Raw genomic sequence first — 20661 nt, 5'->3', positions numbered from 1 at the left:
GCTTGGCCCTGGCAAGGTTTTAATGGATTCCTTCAGAGCTGTGTTTTGTTAAATCCCTCCAGAAACCTAAATGGAATTTCTTTAGACCCTCGTTCTGTCCCATGCCTTGTCCATTTTCTTCATTATTAGTGAATGAGACATTGAGAGTTCTCAGGAAACTGAAGACAGGATCTTCTGGTGTTAATAGAATGCTGTGGGTCTACCACCAAGACATGATCCCTGCAATGAGATATAGGAAACACCCCATTTCCAGCCTGGCTGGGGACTGATTCCTCCCAAAGCAAGTCATCCGCTCTGAAACAAATGCATCTGCCAGACATTTGGAAAGGTTCCATTACCCTGGGCTCGATAAGTCACAGTTAAGTCCCCAGAGTTGTCTAGTAGTAATGTTTCACACACAGACAAATGCAACCGAGGCTGGTGTCCAGCATATGATATAAAAGGACCTCACTCTACAGACACATGAGGCTCCCTGCAGTTTGGCTCAAGCCTCGAGACAAAAGGAAGGAGGTATTGAGAGCTGCCTGTCCAACAGGGAGTAGTTGCAAATCCAGGATAACTTTAGAACATTGAAGTGGACTCTGTCCATTTGGCCCAGTTGAGCACAATATCAATTCAACCCAGGAGGTGGGCCAGGCTGAGGGATGCCCGCCTGAAGAGCCATCTTCCCTGGACCGCCTGGGCTTTGATTTCTGGTGACATCCACTTCCCTGTCCTCGCTGCGTGCTGGCCCCCTCCTACCACACCTCAAGGTTGTCCTTCTCCTGGAAGATGAAAGTCCTGTTTGTCTACAAATGCATCAAGCCCTCAGAGGTGTGAAGGCATAGTTCTATTAAGTGAATTCAACACAAAAATGAACAAGTACAGGATGTTTTGTATGGAATTACAGACAGGGAAGAGGCTGCCTGCTAAAGCAGAGAGTCCACATTTTTTGCCTCAGGGTAGAGGGGAGCTGACCAGGCCCTGAGACCTGGTGGGCTTCTCTGTCCAGCAGGTCACCTATTAGAGTGAGTCTTGGGTCTTCTCTGTTCTCAGGCCATCCGCAGGCCTCAGAGCCCACCTCAGAGGTAAGACCCCAGGCACCCAGCAAATTTCCCTCCCTCTTGACACTGCCAGCCACATGCCTAAGTGACCCAGTACCTCCTCTCCAAGACCTTCTTCACCTGCTGAAACTCAGTGTCTAAGCTGAGGCACTATGGCCTTGCCTCTCTTCAGAGTCTCTCTGCTTAGATCACTAGAGGAACTGTCTCTTCCGGTTGCAGGGCCTGTGTTTCCTTCTGGGCTGCCTGTGATGTTTGTTTTTCTGTCTGAGGGTGGACACTCCCAGTCCTGTGCTCCTTTGAATAGGAGAGATGGGGAGCCAGTCTGTGGCGGGTGCATGCAGCTGGCTCACGTTGCAGCCCACCCACTTCTCTGGGATCCTGTCTCTAGCTCATTGTTCATGTGGTCTCAGGGGATGGGTGGGCCTTTTGTTTCAGTGTCTTAATTAAAATCTTATAAAATAGAATATTTTGAACAGCAGTGGTGATGCATGCTTCCCACCAGGAATTAAGAGGGTTGGTTGTTTTGTTATAGTTTTAATGCTCATTCTAAAGTGATTAATAAAAAGCCCCATACCATATATGTTAAGAGGAATAGAACAGTAAAGAAACAATGACACAAAAGCACATTTCTGTTACCACTCATCCTATATTTATTTAAGCCTACGAAGTGACTCTTCCCTCCTGCAAATCCAAGGATTCATTTCATAAAACAACAAATGAGGTAGTCAATCTATACAGACCTAGTATATGGCTTATGTGTTTGGATGTCTTTTACTTTCTCTCAAAGCACCTCGTAACACTCAGATAATAAGCCATTTGAGAGAGATAGACTTAGAATTCCATGTTCACAGAACTGTGGAATTTTTAAATTACAAAGGAAGCCTGGAGATCCTTAGAAAACTCTCTTACAGACGTGGAAAGTTAAACCTTTCCCTCAAAATCACATAGCTAATTAGAGGTCACACTTAGATGAGAACTCAGGTTTCCTGGCTCTCAGTTCAAACCCCATTCCAATATTACTTCTCAGATTCTTCCATAGGAAGTTGAATTAAATTATTCACCTCACATTTCTTGTGGTTGGAAACATGAGCTTCTTGGTATCCCAGCTTCAGTGGGGTCAGGGTGGTGGGTTGGCTGGCTCTGATGGAGAGAAGACAGAGCCAGGTTTGGGTCCGGAATTCGTAGAGAGAGATTCCAAGTTGAAGAAGAAGACCAGGGCTATAGCAGGCCAGCTGTGAGTGATAAAGAAGAGGGTCAGGAAATGCCAGGATACCCCAGCCCCAGGCTGGGCTCAGATGAGGAGACCTGCTGTATAGTATGTCTGTATGTCCCTTCAGGTGACCCACGGCCCTGCTACCCTGGGCCAGCACCCTGGGCTGTGGCTTATAGCCACTGAAGTGACCCCAGTCTTTGGGGGTGGAGATGGGGGTATCATTTCAGCCAAGAGAGAAAAAAGTGTTTGTTTTTAAAATAGATTTTATTTATTTATTTATTCATGGAAGACACAGAGACATAGGTTCCCTGTGGGGGAACCTGATGTGAGACTTGGTCCCAGCACCCTGGGATCACGACCTGAGCCAAAGGCAGATGCTCAACCACTGAGCCACCCAGGCCTCCCAGAGAGAAAAAAAGTTTTTAAAATAAAAGAGCATCTATTTGAAATTTGTCCTTCCAAATTAGACTGAAGATTGTTATAAGTTCTGCTGTTTCTGTTCAGGTCTGGGGGCAACTCTGAACTCCTTCAATTCATTGCAGTTAAAAACAAAAAAGTCGTCTGAAGATTGACCTGGGCTTTCATGTTTCCTTGGATCATCTTCTGAGCCCTTTGGGTTGAGGACTTTATCCATTTCTCTTCCTGTAGCAGGTCTAAATTTTTCTTTTCAGTAACTCCTGACTTTTTTTTGGACTTCCTTGTAAGACTCCATATTTGGCCAAGGTAATTAAGGATCTCAATGTTAGAGACTACCAGCATTTAACCTAAGTAACAGAACTGACAAAAATAATTTAGACTATTACAGTAGCTAGAGGAGAGCTTTTATTTTTATGTTTTTTAAAAAGATTTTATTTATATATTAGTGAGAGAGAGCAGAGGGAGAAGGACAAGCAGACTGCACTGAGCAGGGAGTCTGGCATGGGGCTTGATCTCATGACCCTGAGATCATGACCTGAGCCAAAATCAAGAGTCAGATGCCCAATGGATTGAGCCACTCAGGTGCCCCTAGGGCTTTTATTTTTAAATTTTTGTGCTCTGCGATTTCTATCCAAATGGTTGTCAGGGATGTATTTATATTTGCAGATCTTATCACACTTCTTAGCGTGAAATGTTTCTCCCTTCCCTCTTGCAAGTGCAGAAAGTTAGAGAATGCTGCTGCTAAGCTTGCTTAGTAGAATGGAAATGAATTATTTCCAAACATAGTTAATGAGACTCATATTCTTTGTCCACATTTGATGTTGATATATATAAATTGAACACAGACCCATTTTTTAGTAGGAATATAATTTTAACTGGTAGAAAACTATAAGAGAATACCACAACCATGAAAAAGAAAATTAAGTCCACTTTTGAGAAGGGCTTTAGTGTTCATGGAGTATAAATCTCCAGGTATTGATTGGGTCTCTGTTACAAGCCAGATAAATAAAACTGCAGAAATTTAATGTGAATCGATTTGGCAGACAGTAGACTATTACCCAAATATGACTTTTAATAAACAAAATCTAAGGAGAATTAAAATATAGCATTTACTCATGCTGTAGTCTTCAAGGGAAGACTTCACTTTTCATAATGTGCCAGAGAACTATTTGTAATAACAGGAAAAAACATTATATACAAGTAATGGATGATTTTGGTAGAGTCCTACTTCTATTCCATTGACTACTTCATTCATTCTTGAAACATTTATTGAGTACTTAGCACAGAGTTACAGATTGGAGGATATGTCTCCTGCTCTCAAAGGAATCTGTAGTCTGATAGGAGAAAGTGGGATATCTGCCTATGAAAAGTTTTGGATAATGGAGTCAGGGATTGACGAGCTGCTATCAGACAGGGCCTCATGGGCCATGGTTTATAAGTCACCAAGGTCTAGGATCAGATCTTAGCTCTGCAAGTCCAGAAACTGAATTTGTTCAATGTGACCAGAGTTGTTTGGTCTCAGAGAACTGATATGTAGCAGACAGCCCACAAGAGAACAAACCAAATGTCATTTAATAATTAGCATTGAGAAGTAGAATTAATAAGCAGATCAGAATACATTGATTGGCTGTGTCAGCTCTCTCTCTTTAGGAAAGTTTAAATGGGAATCACATTTTAAACAAGTGAATGGGCGAGGCTGGGCTCAGCATTGAGTGGGAAGACCCTTGGGAACTGAGGACCTCAAGTGATGACTCCTCACTGGGGTCACGTGCAATGTTAATGGTGCACAAGTGACCCCAGCCAATGGATTCCAGCCTTTCCTTTTAAATGGTGATAAAGACACTGACAAAATTGCTCTGCTCATGCAAGCCCTGTTCTTTTTCTTGGCTCCTTCTTTCCCTGGGTGAGTTAAGACCATTGATTAGGCTATAGGTTAGTGGGTTTTTTCATTCTTCAGTGTTTTTTAATTCAAGTTTAATTAGAGTTCTTGACAGTTTTTTTTCCTTCAGCATAGGATATATTTGTAGTTTTAGGACTTACTGGGTCTCTTTTGTGTGTGCAAAGAGCTAATCTAATTTATTACGTCTTTATTTTGCTCTTTTAACTACCAAGTTTCTACCCCTCGTGTACTGAATACAACTTGTACCCATCCCATACATTTAGTTTAAGTGTCTTAGTCATGGTACACACCTTCTTGATGTCCTTTTCTCCCCCCTTTGGATATAGACTCCCCTTTTCTTTCCTCTCATCAGCCTGTGCTTCTGCGCCTCTTTCTCTCATGCTTTTCTGTCATACTCTTAGCACTCTAATAATTTATTTCCTCCTCTTCCTCTGTCATCAGACTCTAAGCTTTATAGGAACAGCAGGTATACTTTATTAAACTTGGTGTGTCCAGCTGCTAATTCTGTGTCTGGTGGTAGAAAGTAATAACTCAGTGAAGGCATGGATGGATAGATGGTTGAAATTATACTTATGCTGAGCCCTAAAATGATAGGTACAATGTTTTCAGGGAGGAGAAGCCATTGATATCTACTCTTAAAAAGTCCAATGGACATTTTTATCCATTTTACTTGTCCATTTTTAGGACATTGACAAATGTTCTAGAAAAGGTGAATATGGAAACCAGATTGCAGCTTAGTGTGTTCCCTCAGTGCTTCTGTCCTAACTCTATATTGTGATTAGTATTTGAAATCATTTTCATGAAAACATCAGTATTCTTCAGTACGTTAATTAGGACATCTTCTTAATCTCTTAGAGTCTTATTACAGTTATTTATTGCTAAGTAACAAGCCACTCCAAAGCCTAGTAATTTAGGGTAATAATTTGTCATTTCTCACAATCCTGAAATCTGATCAAGGCTCATCTGGGTTGTTCTGCTTTACTTGCTATCTGCAGGGGCTGGAATGATTCCTCACTTAATTGTGATGTCTCTACCAGTTTGACTAGGACCAACTGTGGGCTGGTGGGGCATCTTCCTATGTCTGGCCTCTCCATATGGCTAGTTTGGACTTACTCACAGCATAATGATATCAGGTGGTAGAACTTTTTATGCGGAGGTTGTCTTCCAAGAAGGAAGAGCAGAATTGCTAGTTTGCTAAGTTTGGAACTAGCAGAATACCACTTCCACCTCATTTGATTGGTCAAACCCAGCCTAGATTCAAGGAGAGGGAAGTCATCCTCCTTTTAGTATGAGGAACAGCATGAATATATAGGGAAGGATAGCAGCCATCTACCTAAAAGAGATCTAAAACATCCGATTTTATATACAACAAGAAATAGATATAAAAATAACATTTAAGCTAGATATGTACTACAGAAGTATGTCTCACTTAAGTGAATGATTTTTAAGGAATGTATTAAGTTTATTTGGATGAAGACTCTGGGAGAGCAAAGGGCTCTTGTCAGAAAACTAAACTTTGTCAAAATCAGAGCTGGGACCTGATCAGTAATGGATTCAAACCTAGTATTCTGCCACTGATGGGTACTAAATAAACACACAGATGATTGGTTTAATTATGCCCAGTGCTCTCTTCACTGTAAAAGGTCAGGTCTCTCTTTAATGCTTAAAGTTGCCTTTTTTTTTTTTTTTAAAGTAAGAGCATAATGGCACTCACTCCCCTTTTCTTATATTATTTCTGATTTTTAATAGTTTTGACAACCTCATAATCACTGTGTTATGTGGAAACTTTGTGAATAGATTATGTATCTTCAGTGCTTATTGTCACATATCTTTATGGCATTTCATGGGAACAGGTGGGAAATAAGGGTCACCAGTTTTGAAATTTGTAAAGAAGCCAAGAACGAAGGCTTCAGCCCTTTTGGAGGCTGAATGAATTAGTAATTTACCCATAAAGGACTTCAGTGGAGAATGGGGTTCCTTCATTCCCTTCCTTTAGAATAAGGGGACCTATTCGAAAAACAGGGCTTAAGATTACTTTCCAAGATAGACACGATGCAAAAATGAGTAAAATAAGTGGAGGAGACACAACATTGAGAAAATAGGGGCAGGAAATTAAGTTAAACTATATATAAAATATATGTCCTGAAGTTTTCTCCCAGCTGGAGAAGAGGGATCACAGATTTGACCCAAAGCTTCCTCTAACCAGAGAACATCTGGGACAAATGCTGGGGGATGATAGTTTAGTTTAAGTAGCCACAAAGAGCTACTGCAGGGTAGATTCTCCTTGCAAAGTGTTTTCATGTATGCTGTTTTTATAACTATGATCTGTTAATAATATCCAAGGATTATAGTTCTTGGGAGAAAAAATCTAGAACATTTCTCTCTGAAGCCTGAAGTCCAGTTTTCTCATATTGACAAAATAGTACCTTCTAAACAACGTTAATTAGGGTGGATGTGCTACTGCCTGAAGTCATGAGGCATTTTATTATTTAAAATAAGCGGTAATTGGGCAGCCCAGGTGGCTCAGTGGTTTAGTGCCTGCCTTCGGCCTGGGGTATGATCCTGGAGACCCGGGATTGAGTCCCACGTCAGACTCCCTGTGTGGAGCCTGCTTCTCCTCCCTCTGCCTGTGTCTCTGCCTCTCTCTATCTCTCTCTCTGTGTCTTTCATGAATGGATGAATAAAATCTTAAAAAATAAAATAAAATAAGCAGTAATCCTCTTGAAACGTGAGAACAGTTCTAATGTTTACAGGAGGGGTGGTAGCATTCTTAATTCATAGGTCTCTTCAACAGATATTGGTTGAGCACCTTTTACTTGTCTGGCTACCATGCTGTTAGGCATGGGGATGTGGCAGTGAACAAGAATGGACACGAAAGGCAACTAAGAGATGAATGTGAAGTAGAAAAAAACACTCCTAAAACTTACATGGAATCACAAAAGACCCCCAAGTAGCTGAAGAAATCCTGAGAAAGAACAAAGCCCAAGGCATCTCACGCCCTCTTTCAAGTTCTACTTATAAAGCTGTAGTCATCAAAATAATATGGTACCAGCATAAAAACAGACATGTAGGCCAATGAAACAGAATCAAGAGCCCAAAATGAACCCAAGCATATACAGTCAACTAATATTTGACAGGGGAACCAAGAATACTCAATGGAGAAGAGACAATAAATGGTACTGGGATAATTGGCTGTTCCCATGTAAAAGAATGAAACTGGACCCATGTGTTACACTACTCAACAAAAATGAACTCAAAATGGATTAAAGACTTATACATAGACCTGACATCATGAAACTCTTAGAAGAAACATTGGAATAAAGCTTCTTAGCATGGGCCTTGGTAATGATTTTTTTGGGGTATGAAACCTTAAACACAAGTAACAAAATAAAAAACTGTGACCACAGCAAACACAAAAGCTTATTCACAGCAAAAGAAACCATCAATAAGGGATGCCTGGGTGGCTCAGTGGTTGAACGTCTGCCTTTGGCTAAGGGCGTGATCCCAGAGTCCTGGGATCGAGTCCTGCATTGGGCTCCCCGCAGGAAGCCTGCTTTTCTCTCTGCCTATGTCTCTGCCTCTCTGTATCGTAGATAGATAGATAGATAGATAGATAGATAGATAGATAGATAGATACCATCAATAAAATGAAGAGATAAATGGAAAAAACATTTGCAAACCATATATCCAGGGGTTAATATCCAAAATATATGTAGAACTCATACAACTCAATAACCAAAAAAAAAAAAAACAAACCAAAACAAAACAAATAACCCAAGTTGAAAAGGACAAAGGACTTGAACAGACATTTTTCTCAAGAAGGTGTGCAAAAAGCCAACAAGTGCTTGAAAAGATGTTCAACATCACTAATCATTAGGGAAATGCAGATACAATCACAGTGAGATATTACCTCATATCTGCTAGAATAGCTGTTATCCAAAAGAGAAAAGATAACAAAAATAAATAAAACTATTGGTGAAACATGTTTAAAAAAAAAAAGACAAGAGATCAGATGCTGGCATGGATGTGGAGAAAAGAGAACTCTTGTGCATTGTTGGCAGAGTTGTAATTTAGAGCAGCTACTATGGAAAACAGTATGAAGAATTCTCAAAAAAATTAAAAGTAGAACCAGCTTATGACCCAGTAATCCCACTTCTGGGAATATATCCAAAGGAAATGAAAGTTTTAACTCAAAAAGATATCTACTGTTTATAGCAGCATTATTTATAGTAGCCAAGACATAGAAACAACTTAAGTGTCCACTGATAGGTGAATAGATAAAGAAGTTGTGGTATGTATCTGCAACGGAATAATATTAAGCCATAAAAAATGAGGGAATCCTACCATTTGTAACAATATGATGGACCTTGCAGGCATTTTGCTAAGTGAAATAATCAGACAGAGAAAGACAAATACTGTGTGATTTCACTTATTTGTGGAATAAAACAAGACAAAAGTCATAGAAAAAAGATCAGACTTGTGGTTACCAGAGGTGGAGGATAGGGGGAGGAAGAATTGGAGGAAGGTGGTCAAAAGATCCAAACTTCCAGGTAAGAGATTAATAAGTACAAGGGACGTGATGTACATGGCGACTACCATAAATATGGCTGAATAATATATGGGAAAGCTCTTACGAGAGTATATCCTAAGACTTCTCATCACAAGGAGAAGGGTTTTTTCTCTTTCTCTTTTCTTTTTATTGTATTCATGTGAGAAAATGGATGTTAGCTGAACCTATCATGATCCTCATTTTGCAATAGATGTAAAGCAAACCATCGTGCTGTATGCCTTAAACTTACATTGTGCTGTATGTCAATTATTTCTCAATAAAACTAAAAAAGAAGACATAGATGTGATGATGGTTATTGCACACCAGTGTGAACCTACTTAATGCCACTGAACTATACACTTAAACGTGGTTAAACTGGGGTGCCTGGCTGGCTTAGTCAGTGGAGTTCAAGACTCTTGTCTCAGTGTCATGAGTTTGACCTCATGTTGGGTATAGAGTTTACTTAAAAAGATCTTTAAAAAAAAAGGTTAAAATGGTAAATTTTATGGTATGTCTGTATTACTCTAGAAAAAGGCCATTAAGACAAGTAAAAGGCAATGTAGTGTGACTAGATCAAGCACTTGGGGTTGCAGAGTGTTAGGGATTCTGAAAGTGGCCTCTACCCTGCCTGGGAGGGAGCAGAGGGCTCCCTGGGCCCCTCACCCAGAAAGAAGCAGAAGCCATTGCCGCACACACGGCTTTCAACTTTCTGATACCCAAAGGGATCTGTTGTGTGTGACCCAAGGAGGAAGAAGTGCAGAGCTGGCAGAAACCGAAGTGACTGTGTCCGAGTGGGGCCCTGCTGCACCCCAAGGGTGGCGCCTTTCCATCTTCCAGTAACTAAACCCTCTGCCTGCACTTTCCCCCACAGACGGCCACTCTGAGACGACAGGGTCGGTATATGTGCTCCACTGTTCCTGCAGACGCGGAAGAGGAAGCACAGAGCTTATTTGTTACAGAGGTAATGTGCTTTTTCTACATTAATTCACATGTTATTTTAAAGCTACTTTTTGCTAACACCCCCCCCCCTTTAATTTCAATGGTATTTTCAAGGAAGTGTCAGAGATGTAGTTACATTTTTATAATGGAAGTTAAAATAGAATAGTCTAGAGTTTTCAGAGTCTGAAACTTGGACAGAAATGTCAACAGTGGTCATTTCTGATGACTGTTTAAAACATGAATTCTACAGAACTTACCTCATAGTCCTAGAATAAGGGGTAACTCTTATGAACTCACTGGAAATCTTTGGCAGAGGCTATTATTGAGATTATTTTCAGTTAGAAGCTTAGCATACACATTTAAGCATTCATTTACTTTAAATGTTTATATTTGTGACTTATTTTCAAGACTAGTTCAATATTCATGAAGTGCCAGGTGATAATGAACAGAATCTATCTCCGATCAATGTATGATTATTATCACTCCTGTTTGAACATATAAGTAATTATTATCTTGTTAAAGAGGAAAGAGAAATTACTGAATTTAGACTGCTTTTAACCCCCTTAGGGTTTCTGTTTCTTTTTCTAGGTGCTTTTAGATACGATAAACTAATTAGGTCTTTTAATTTTGTTTCTTGAAGTGCTCCTTCATTTAAAAATAATGGATTTTTATCTTTGTTTTTCTAGTTGAGTTTTAGATGATACATATGCCCATCAATAAGTTTGCCCACCACAAGGAAGTTATGTTTTTAAAAGTGAAGACCAATTAAAATAACAAGATCATAATAACAATATTTAGTTTCCACTGAGATTTTAAAAAAATTAAATATGTATTTAAAATTGCCGAAGTATCATCTCTCATCCTTCTGAAAAGAACTTCTTGTTTTACTTTCTTTGCTACTATATTAGTAGAATTAATTCTAGGCAAATAGAGTCAGATATGTTTATATAGTCTTAAGTGTTTATTTTAAAGCAGGATGTAAACAAACTGTGAGTGACCCACGGGCAATGTCTGGCCCACAGCCTGTTTTTGTCAATAAAGTTTTATTTCACCTTGTAACTCAGAGTTGAGTGTTTGCAGCAGAGACCATGTGACCCTCAATGCTGAAAATACTATCTGGCCTTTTTTTTCTTTTAAGATTTTATTTATTTATTCATGAGAGACACACAGAGAGAGGCAGAGATACAGGCAAAAGGAGTAGCAGGCTCCATGCAAGGAGCCCAATGCAGGACTCGATCCCAGGACTCCAGGATCACACCCTGAGCCAAAGGCAGATGCTCAACCACTGAGCCACCCAGGCATCTCCCACTATCTTCCCTTTAGCAGAAAGAGTCTTGTTGCCCTCCTATTTTACAGCATGGAGCATCTTACTGGTTACTGATTCAGTTCTCCCAATTTCTCAAAAAACATGATTTTTGAGGGACAACTCTCCATTTAGTTCTTCAGTCACTGCAGGCTGAGCAAGAGCAGCTTCGTGCTATGCTGCTGGAGCCAGTAGAACTCAGGCCTCTTGGGACCCTGCCACTAGGGTGGAGTGCAGCAGCACTTCCTCTCCATCCTCTGGTCCAGCCGAGAATGACCTAATGGCTTTCTTTTTAAAACAACTTCAAAAACCTTTCAGTATTAACTTCAAAATATTATTGAATTTCATGAGTTTGGAAGGTCAGTCATGAAATCAGCCAGTTGGATTCCTGTCTTTCTAGAGTTACAGTTCTCTGGATGCTGATTTCTGATGTAAACCCTCATCTCCTAGACTTTCTACATTCCCGGAGGGGTGGGGGTTGCTTGCCTTATCCTATACTTCAGCCTCAGAATTTGGCTGGTGCCTGCCATGTGCACTGTCAACAAAGGCTTCTTAAATGAATGACTCTCTGGCTATCTAACCTGCTTAACTGTGTTTCTTATAATTTAAAATATTTAAACACGATAATTATCTTTCTTACCCATTGTACCTAAGATATTAAAAATCTGGGCACCTAGGCCTTCCATTCATACATGCACTGATTGTATACAAGTGTGTGCTTATTTTTTTTTTTCAAGTGTGTGCTTATTTATTTGCTTTTTAACTGCACAGGTGCATGTCATACTTCAGAGTAGGTTTAATGTCCTGCCAGAGACTTTGGTGGTATGACTTTAGTTGCCATGCTTGCTCAAAAAGCTAAACAGAATAGGAGGAGTATGTGCACAAGAATGTGTCATACCTAGTCAGACCTGACTTGACTGTGCTAATGGATCTAGAGAAAACAGTTGGGAAAACCCAAGCCTACAGATAATTCTGAAATCACTCTTGGTTTGGAATGTAACTTTGAGTGTGGATGTCAGATGTTCTCAATGGTGGAAATGCTTTAAAAGTATTTTTTGAAAAGCATTTACTAGAATAAAATAGTACTTAAAAATTTAAAAACATTTGTAACCACATGGCAAAGAGATTGAAGTTTTCAACCCTCCCATCCAGTTCTGTTCTTACCCCTTCTCTGCTTTCAGAATGATAATATAAAAATCTTACACTACCTGCCCTTCACAACCGTACCTGTAGAATGCTTAGCATAGAGTCTGGCAGGAGAGAAGGACTTGGTATTGTTGATGTAGTTATTTTCATGACTTTGGTGTGAGGGGGAGTTTGTTTCAGCAGGCCTTTGGGCATAATCTATGAAAGATTAAAGAAGGTTGTTCATCTAAATGATGAACTGAAGTAAGCAGAATACAGACTTTGATTATGATGTTGATTATAGCCAGGGTTAAGTCAATGAGATAAGTCAAAAGTACATTTAACTACCTTTTTTTTTATTTAACTACTTCTTCACTTAGTCATTTCACTTATTCATTCAATTTTTTTTCCATACTCAAGTTTACATATGTGTAGCCAAGAGCTGACTATTACAGAAATCAATTTAGCTGGTGGTAACTTAATCAAACATTTCCCCTATTGATTTTGACTCATTCATATTTAAAGTTCTAGTGGATATGGCCTTATAGTTTTTAGAGTCTACACACTATTCAGTGGATCATCCTGGATAGATGAGTGAAAGACACCATGCTGGTCTGTTGAATCTGTTGGGTATGAGGGAATTTAATGCAATATAGGGGACATAGAAACTTACTATTTCCCCCCAAGAGTTTCTTCTAGCTAGTGTAGGATTTAAATTGATATGAGACACATTAACAGGAGGAAAAAAACCCCAAGGTTTTATTATGTGCACATGGAGGTCCAATAATGAAACTGAGACTCCAAGACATGACCAAGGCAGGCAGTTTTTATACATTTTAGGCAAAAAGACAATAAATTTGTGAGGATTTGACAGGATAAAGAAGACAGGCATTTGGGAGCTTTAACTAGTAAGGAATTCTAAGCAGAATTTAGGCTGAGGTAGTAGATTAGGAAAAAGATAGTGTTTATTTTTGTAGGTTTCTCAACTATAAAGTCCCTACCTCTGGTGATAACGGTTTTTTAATTTCTTAGTATAGGAGAGTAATTTTCATATAGGAGATTTGTTTCTGACTTTCAGGGGGATAGAAGAGAGTCTCAGTGTCCTTGAGTGGTTTGATTCCCAAGTAGCTTCAGTTGAAAACAAGCAATATGCTGTTGTACATTTTGGGATGGCCTGCCCTGTGCCTCACAGCAATGTGTAGGTTAGTATCATTGTAGAATATAAAGCTCTCCCTCCTTTGGTTCACATGTATATGTGTGCACACAAGGTGATATCACAGTGCCATTGTGAACTGGAATCTAAATTTTTTTCTCCTAATAACCTCCCTCTGGCCCTTATAAATAACAGGGAAAACTGAGGGCAGATTTACATCATACTTAGTAACAGAGCTAGTTGTAACATTACTAAACACCATGAAAGGGTCTTTAAGTTCACACTTTCCATTATCCACTTTCACATTCTAGTAGAAGGCACATGACTTCTTAAGAACCAAGGCCTTTGAAGTCAGAAGCATTACATTGTTCATTATGTAAATACAGCAACATGAAGTGAAATTTGTCCCCTTGCAAAATCTGTCCTCTGATCATGGATGATGGTAACTTTAAGTGCCCCCATTCCCAAGGGTAATGTTTTAGTGATTTTTAAGCTTTTTAGGAGCCTCTGATAGTGGAATTTCAGGCACGAGAGGGTTGAGGTGAATGAATTTTTTTTTCATGTTTATGTGGGTGTGCATTCATAAACCTTCCCAAATATTCTCCAAAAGCTATCACATATCTTTTTTCTTTTCCTCTTATGCTTCTTTATTTTTCCTTTAAATCCACCCTTCCCCCCTGTAGTGCATCAAAACCTATAACTCTGACTGGCATCTGGTGAATTATAAATTTGAAGATTACTCGGGAGAGTTTCGACAGCTTCCAAAGTGAGTAAATGGTCAGGCCACACAAGGTGGAGTTATACACTTGGGCAATAGTTTTTGCACTTGAAATGCTTAGGGAGGTATGTAACTTCAAATGCAATCACAGTAACTGGAGAAAATATTTCTAGATAGTTTGTCTGTTTATGGAATAGCTATTATTTCCAAGGTATTTGATAATAGGACTCAAACCTAGCACTCTGGGATTGGTTAAGCGGTAATAAACACATGGATGGTTTAGTTATGGCCAATGGTTCTTTTCAGGATACCACTGATAAAACACAACAGGTGATGTACTTTCAGTGAGAACTAGAAGACAAAATGTAAATGCTACAGTGCATTTTATCTTTGAAAGAATATTTTGAAGAGACATGAAAAGCATTTTATATTGAATAGATCATATGTTAAAAAAAAGTTTAAATCAAAGAGCAAGCATTTTTCCAGACTATTTTCTTTACCTTCTTTCAAGTATTAATGTGTTCTGGAATACACCAAAAAAAAGTATGTTTAGATTGATTGGTAGTCGTTAAAGTGGACCAGATGTAGGTAGGTCTTGCCTTGAGAGGATGTGTTAGAAAATGAATGGTATATCCTGAAATGATGCAGTTGGTAAATTAGGTCTAGCTGATTATAAAAACCAAAATCAAAATCAAATAATGATGGATTGTATTTCAAATGTAACCATCATCAATGAAAATTTTACCTATAATTGAGACCCTGTTAATATATTTTTCTCTGTATTTTGTGGCGTCTATGAGTTTGGACCATTGAAACTATCTCAGTGGACCTAGCTGTTTGTTTTTCCTATTTGTATGGCTCAGCCACTCCTTAAGGGTGTTCAGCCAACTTCCCGATTGACTCTGTTTAAACCTCAGCTGAAAACACTCCCTCCTTGCAGCATTATCTTCTCCAGATGGGTATGCTCTCTAGTTCTATTTTTACCCAATACTTACTTGGGGATTTTTAAGTTCTTTCCATTGGGTTGGATTAATCTATCCTCACTGACAGTCTGGTTCAGACTATTCTCCTAGCTATCATAGAACAGACTATGAGATGGAGTGAACTTACTAGATGGTATGCTTTTAACACTGGTTGATTTCACCTTTAGCATTAATAATTTTCCAGTTGTGTGGTAAGAAAGGGGGAGGATTCCTTTTTTTTTTTTTTTTTTCCTTTTTAGGATTTTATTTATTCATGAGAGACAGAGAGAGGCAGAGACATAGGCAGAGGGAGAAGCAGGCTCCCTCCGAGAAGTCTGATGCAGGACTTGATCCCAGGACCCCAGGATCACCACCTGAGCCAAAGGCAGATGCTCAACCACTGAGCCACCCAGCACCCCAAAGGAGGGGGGATTCTAACAGCGATTAAGAGCATAGATTCTATAGTCTGCCTGCATTGTTTGTTCACTCTGCCCTCTGTGAGCCTCAGTCTTCTCATCAATTAAATGCTCTTAACTCCAGCCCCTAGGATCTAAAGGAGTGAAGGAGATAAAACATGTGAAGCACATTGCTTAGAGCTGTGACTGTGCTGTTGTTGTTAACATTGTCATCATCAAGACCATACCTCCCACTGTAAAGGCCGTGACCCCATTTTCCTTTTCTCTTATAAACTTCATTTATTTATTTATTTATTTATTTATTTATTTATTTATTTATTTATTTATTTATTTATTTATTTATGATTTTTTATTTATTCATGAGAGACACACAGAGAGAGGCAGAGACAAAGGCAGAGGGAGAAACAGGCTTCATGCAGGGAGCCCAATGTGGGACTCGATCCCGGGTCTCCAGGACCACATCCTAGGCTGAAGGCAATGCTTAAACCGCTGAGCCACCCGGGCTGCCTATAAACTTCATTTTAAGTTATTCTCCTGGAGCACTTGGGTGGCTCAGTCAGTTAAGCATCCAGCTTTTGATTTTGGCTCAGGTCATGATCTTGAGGTTGTGAGATCGAGTCCCACCCAAGTTGGGCTCTGTGCTCAGCAGGCAGTTTGCTTCAGATTCTCTCTCTGCCTCTCACCTGCTCATGCGCACTCTCTCTCACTCTCAAATAAATGAAATAAGTCTTAAAAGTTATTCTACCAAGTCTTTACTTATTAATACACTTTTCCCTTTTTTTTTTTTTTAAAGTAGGCTCCACAGGGCCCACTGTGGGGCTTGAACTCACGACCCTGAGATCAAGACCTGAGCTGAGATCAAGAGTTGGACACTCAACAGACTGAGCCACCCAGTCACCCCCTACACTTTCCCATTTTTAATATATCTAACTCCCAACAACCTATGCCAGCTTTTCTATGTGGCTTTGGGGGGCTCCTCATTCTTGGATCACCCACTTTGAGGAGCAGTAGTGTCAACTGTTTTTATTCTTTCTATTTTGAAGCTTTTATTTATTTTCATGAGAGACAGAGAGAGAGAGGTAGAGACACAGGCAGCAGGAGAAGCAGGCTCCCTGTGGGGAGCCCAATGTGGGACTCGATCCGGGACTTGGGGATCATACCCTGAGCCACAGGCAGATGTTCAACCACTGAGCCACCCAGGTGTCCTGATTGTTTTTATTCTTCAACTGAGTGAAGCCAGCTTTGGATTTGTGTAAATGTTGGTTCCTCTCATGGGGGAAGAGATGCAACATCTCCTCGTGGATTATAAAATAAACTTCTTTCTTCTTTTTAAAGCAAAGTAGCCAAGTTGGATAAACTTCCAGTTCATGTCTATGAAGTTGATGAGGAGGTTGACAAAGATGAGGTAGGTGATCGCTTGCAGATTTAAAAATTGACTTAGTTTACAGATTTACAAGATTGGTTGGAAAATTACCAAATATTAGCCCAAAGAGGAGTTGGAATGTTACTTGAAATGGGAAGAATTTTTAAAAAATGTATTGTTGGATTGATTGAAATAAGGTCTCCCTTTCAACTTGACTGCTTAGCATTGCATGTTCTTCCTGTCTTGTTTATTTGTTCTGAGATTATTTTCAAAGGCCTGAATAAGATGTGGCTACGTTGTTAAAAGATATGAAGATTACTGAGACCTTAAGTTTAGGTTGTTTTTCAACAGGATATCTTGACACAATCTGGCCACCAGTAGATTTGAAATGGCTCTTTCTTAAGTAATGGCTTTGAGTGTAGTATATGGTACCAAGAAGTTTTTCTTTTTCTCTTTTTTTAAAACAAGCCCACTTGCCTTACTTTTGGAGAAGTATATAAAGAAAGCTGGGCATTAAGATGACTGAGTAAGGGAAACCTAATGAAAAGTTGGTGCTGCCTGTTTCTGCATTTCTCATTATCCCCTAGTCAGTATTAGATACCTTATTGTGATTTGGGTGGGGGGTGGGGTGGGGTGTTCCTATTTTTATTTATTTATTGTCAGCTAAGCTATAACGCCAGCTATTCAAGCGTGTTAAAATGTTCATGGTAGCAAATTATTTTAGAAACCACTTTTATTTATTTATTTTTAAAAATATTTTATTTATTTATTCATGAGAGACACAGAGAGGGAGAGAGAGGCAGAGACACAGGCAGAGGGAGGAGCAGGCTCCATGCAGGGAGCCCAAGGTGGGACTCAATCCCCGGTCTCCAGGATCACACCCTGGGCCGAAGGTGGCGCTAAACTGCTGAGCCACCCAGCTGCCCTAGAAACCACTTTTAAAATAATTCTGGGAAGAGTAAGTGGTCATTCAAAATGAAAAGATACTAAGAAAAACTTGGTGCTGATTGGTAGTAAGAGGAGAACCATTTGAAATAATGCATGTAAGGGCGCACAACACACTCTAAAATCCTAGACAGGCAAGTTATTTCTATTATTGCCAGCAATAAGAACAATAAAACCACCAATACTAATATAGAGATGATCTAAAACAACACATAAGATGGGTCTTTCTGCAATGGTCTACTTGATTAGAAAAAGAAAGATCACTATTAGAGACTAGTCTAACAAAGTGTGAGCCCAGGTAATGTGACACCATGTGGCCCTCTCTTCCTACCATATGTACTCAAGTGTCCATTGGACACTGCCTTAGAGGGGCGAGGAGACCACAGGGGAGCCTCACAAGAGGGCATGGAGGGCCCTGGGTCAGGGTGTGGCAGATTGGCCAGACTGTGTGTGTACACATGTCATCTGTCAGTCTGTCAGATGTATGAGTGTGTGCCTAATGTATTTGCAGCAGCAGCCAGTGGCCTCACTTGCCTCACTTGCTCCAGAGCCCACAGTTGGAGACAGGACCTGCAGACACGAGTGTGTTGGTTTCTCTAGCTATGTTCCTGTGCCTCTCCGACTCCCCTCCTCTCCATTACCTCTCTGCCTTCTTGCCTGTCTTTCCTTCCATGCTATTGCCCCATCCTCTTCTCTCATCTCTCCTTTCTCTATTGCCTCCCATGTCCTTCCTTTTTTCGTTCACCTTCCCCTGAACTGAGCCTCTGGGAACTTTTCCAGGAATTTGCTTTTGTCTTCCAAGTATAGGGGAGTTATGATTTGAAAACATTTTTTCATGAAACCAGGCGAGACCTTACAACCTGAGTGGTCAAGTATGGTATGTACTCTCTGTGGCTCATTAAACACTTAAAAATTTGGACTGGAGCTAGCTTTGCCTTTAAATGGGCTAGAGTTTTCAGGAATTAGGCTTCTCCTTCTCTTTTACTGCCAAACAGACTCTAAAGTGACTTGTGGCAGATGGTGACTCCAGGGAAGGGATAGGATGGGGCAAGCTGGCACCAACTGAATGATTTTCACCTTGACCAAACTCACAGCAGGATTCGTAGTAATGGGAGCTTGATTGTAGCTTTCCTTCTCTCCTAGGATGCTGCCTCCCTCGGCTCTCAGAAGGGTGGGATCACCAAACACGGGTGGCTGTACAAAGGCAACATGAACAGTGCAATAAGCGTGACCATGAGGGTAAGGCGGCCCATCACCCTGCATTCCCCTCTCATTAAACCCATTCTGCTCTAGGTCTTGGAAATAATGCTCAAAATGAATGGGTATGCTGTTCTTCCTGACAAAAGTGATATTGTCTGGTTAGTAAGATGCATCCCTGGTGATCGACCCCCATTGGTACTGTCCCACTTTTACCCATTCCCCTGCTTCACCCTCTGACCACCAGCATGACGAGACCGTCACTGGGCTGGTGTGTAGGTGCAGTCGCCAACATGGGATTTCTTCTCTGTATCCCCCGCAAGAGTGTTCCATGGCACCTCCAAGCGCATCACCCAGGGTCTAAATCTAAACATTTCTGAGAGGTCTACTGTGACCAACTCAACAAAAGCAAAACTTGAGGACCAAAGGGAAAATTGTTAGATTGGAAGGGGGTTGCAAAGTGTGAAGAGCAGAACTGTTTAAAAAGCCATTCAGGAGATAAGTGGGACCAGAGAAAGACTAGGATAAGTAATAAAGAGGAGAGAAGTAATGGAAGGGAGTTAAAGATGGACAGGGAGATAGAAAATAACTCAGGGGAAATGCTGACCATCATAATCCTGAGGCTGGGAAATCATTCAGTGTCACGAGGCAGAGAAAAGTTCCTGTTCTGTGAGCAAGAAACCCTGGGGATTTGAGAAAGTTTCCATCCTTCTGTGCTGCATCCCAAATTGGAACTCATTGTACTGCTTTTGGGTGGTTATGTAAAAATATCAAATTCTGTGGGTGAGAAAAATGACCCATGCATGTTAAGTGAACCACCGCCTCAGAATTTAAATGCACTGAAATTATTAAATGTGATGGAGAGTCCTAATCTAACTCACCATTACCTGATGCGTTGGCCAGAATTGGGTTTGTTTTGAAGAGAATGGAAGTGGTTTTCACATATGTGTATAGCTGTGAGTTATCGATGGACATTGTGACTCTTTTCATTTTGAGACAATAGCTGTGTCTTCTTCTCTCAGTCATTTAAAAGACGGTTTTTCCACCTGCTTCAACTTGGTGACGGATCCTACAATTTGAATTTTTATAAAGACGAAAAGATCTCCAAAGAACCAAAAGGATCAATATTTCTGGATTCCTGTATGGGAGTGGTTCAGGTAAATATGAATAGGGTTCTATTGTCAAGTTTTCTTATCTGTTAGAATGCCATCTGTGAATGAGCAGATTTAAGCAAACACTTATAAGAGTGGCAGTATTTGAGGGTGGAAATAGAATAGCTGACTGTCAGGTGAGTAAAGGCTTGTTTTTCATCATGATAGAAGCTGGCACATAAAGCAGACAGAGTTCTGTTGTGGTAGGCCTGAACGTTCCTGTGTTTAAGACATGGCTGTGCTGCTTTACAGCTGTGTGACCTTGGA

The 20661-nt window shown here is 40.2% G+C and overlaps 1 protein-coding gene and 1 long non-coding RNA gene across 36 annotated transcripts in view; one reads left to right on the top strand and one right to left on the bottom strand.

Moving 5' to 3' along the window:
* Positions 1–20661, top strand: part of DOCK9 (dedicator of cytokinesis 9) — a 279172-nt gene that overhangs the window by 138190 nt on the left and 120321 nt on the right. For all 34 annotated transcript variants that reach the window (XM_038569938.1, XM_038569936.1, XM_038569928.1 and 31 more), the window contains exons 3-7: positions 9994–10083; positions 14326–14408; positions 17074–17143; positions 19190–19285; positions 20266–20400. In XM_038569938.1, the coding sequence (XP_038425866.1) occupies positions 9994–10083; positions 14326–14408; positions 17074–17143; positions 19190–19285; positions 20266–20400 (474 nt within the window). The remainder of the gene's footprint in view (positions 1–9993; positions 10084–14325; positions 14409–17073; positions 17144–19189; positions 19286–20265; positions 20401–20661) is intronic.
* LOC102153634 overlaps positions 1736–20661 on the bottom strand; it is a 31183-nt gene continuing 12257 nt past the window's right edge. Inside the window, exons 4-6 of one of the 2 annotated variants that reach the window (XR_005376514.1) lie at positions 19139–19240; positions 12592–12708; positions 1736–2275 (exon numbers count right to left, since the gene is read on the bottom strand). This is a non-coding gene — a long non-coding RNA (uncharacterized LOC102153634). Of the gene's footprint in view, positions 2276–12591; positions 12709–17994; positions 19241–20661 lie in introns of those variants that run through there. The other variant, XR_005376513.1, reaches the window with a different exon arrangement.

The sequence above is a fragment of the Canis lupus genome, chromosome 22 (genome assembly GCF_011100685.1).
Source record: "Canis lupus familiaris isolate Mischka breed German Shepherd chromosome 22, alternate assembly UU_Cfam_GSD_1.0, whole genome shotgun sequence".
NCBI classification, from domain to species: Eukaryota; Metazoa; Chordata; class Mammalia; order Carnivora; family Canidae; genus Canis; species Canis lupus.
This window is presented reverse-complemented; position numbering and strand designations above follow the sequence as displayed.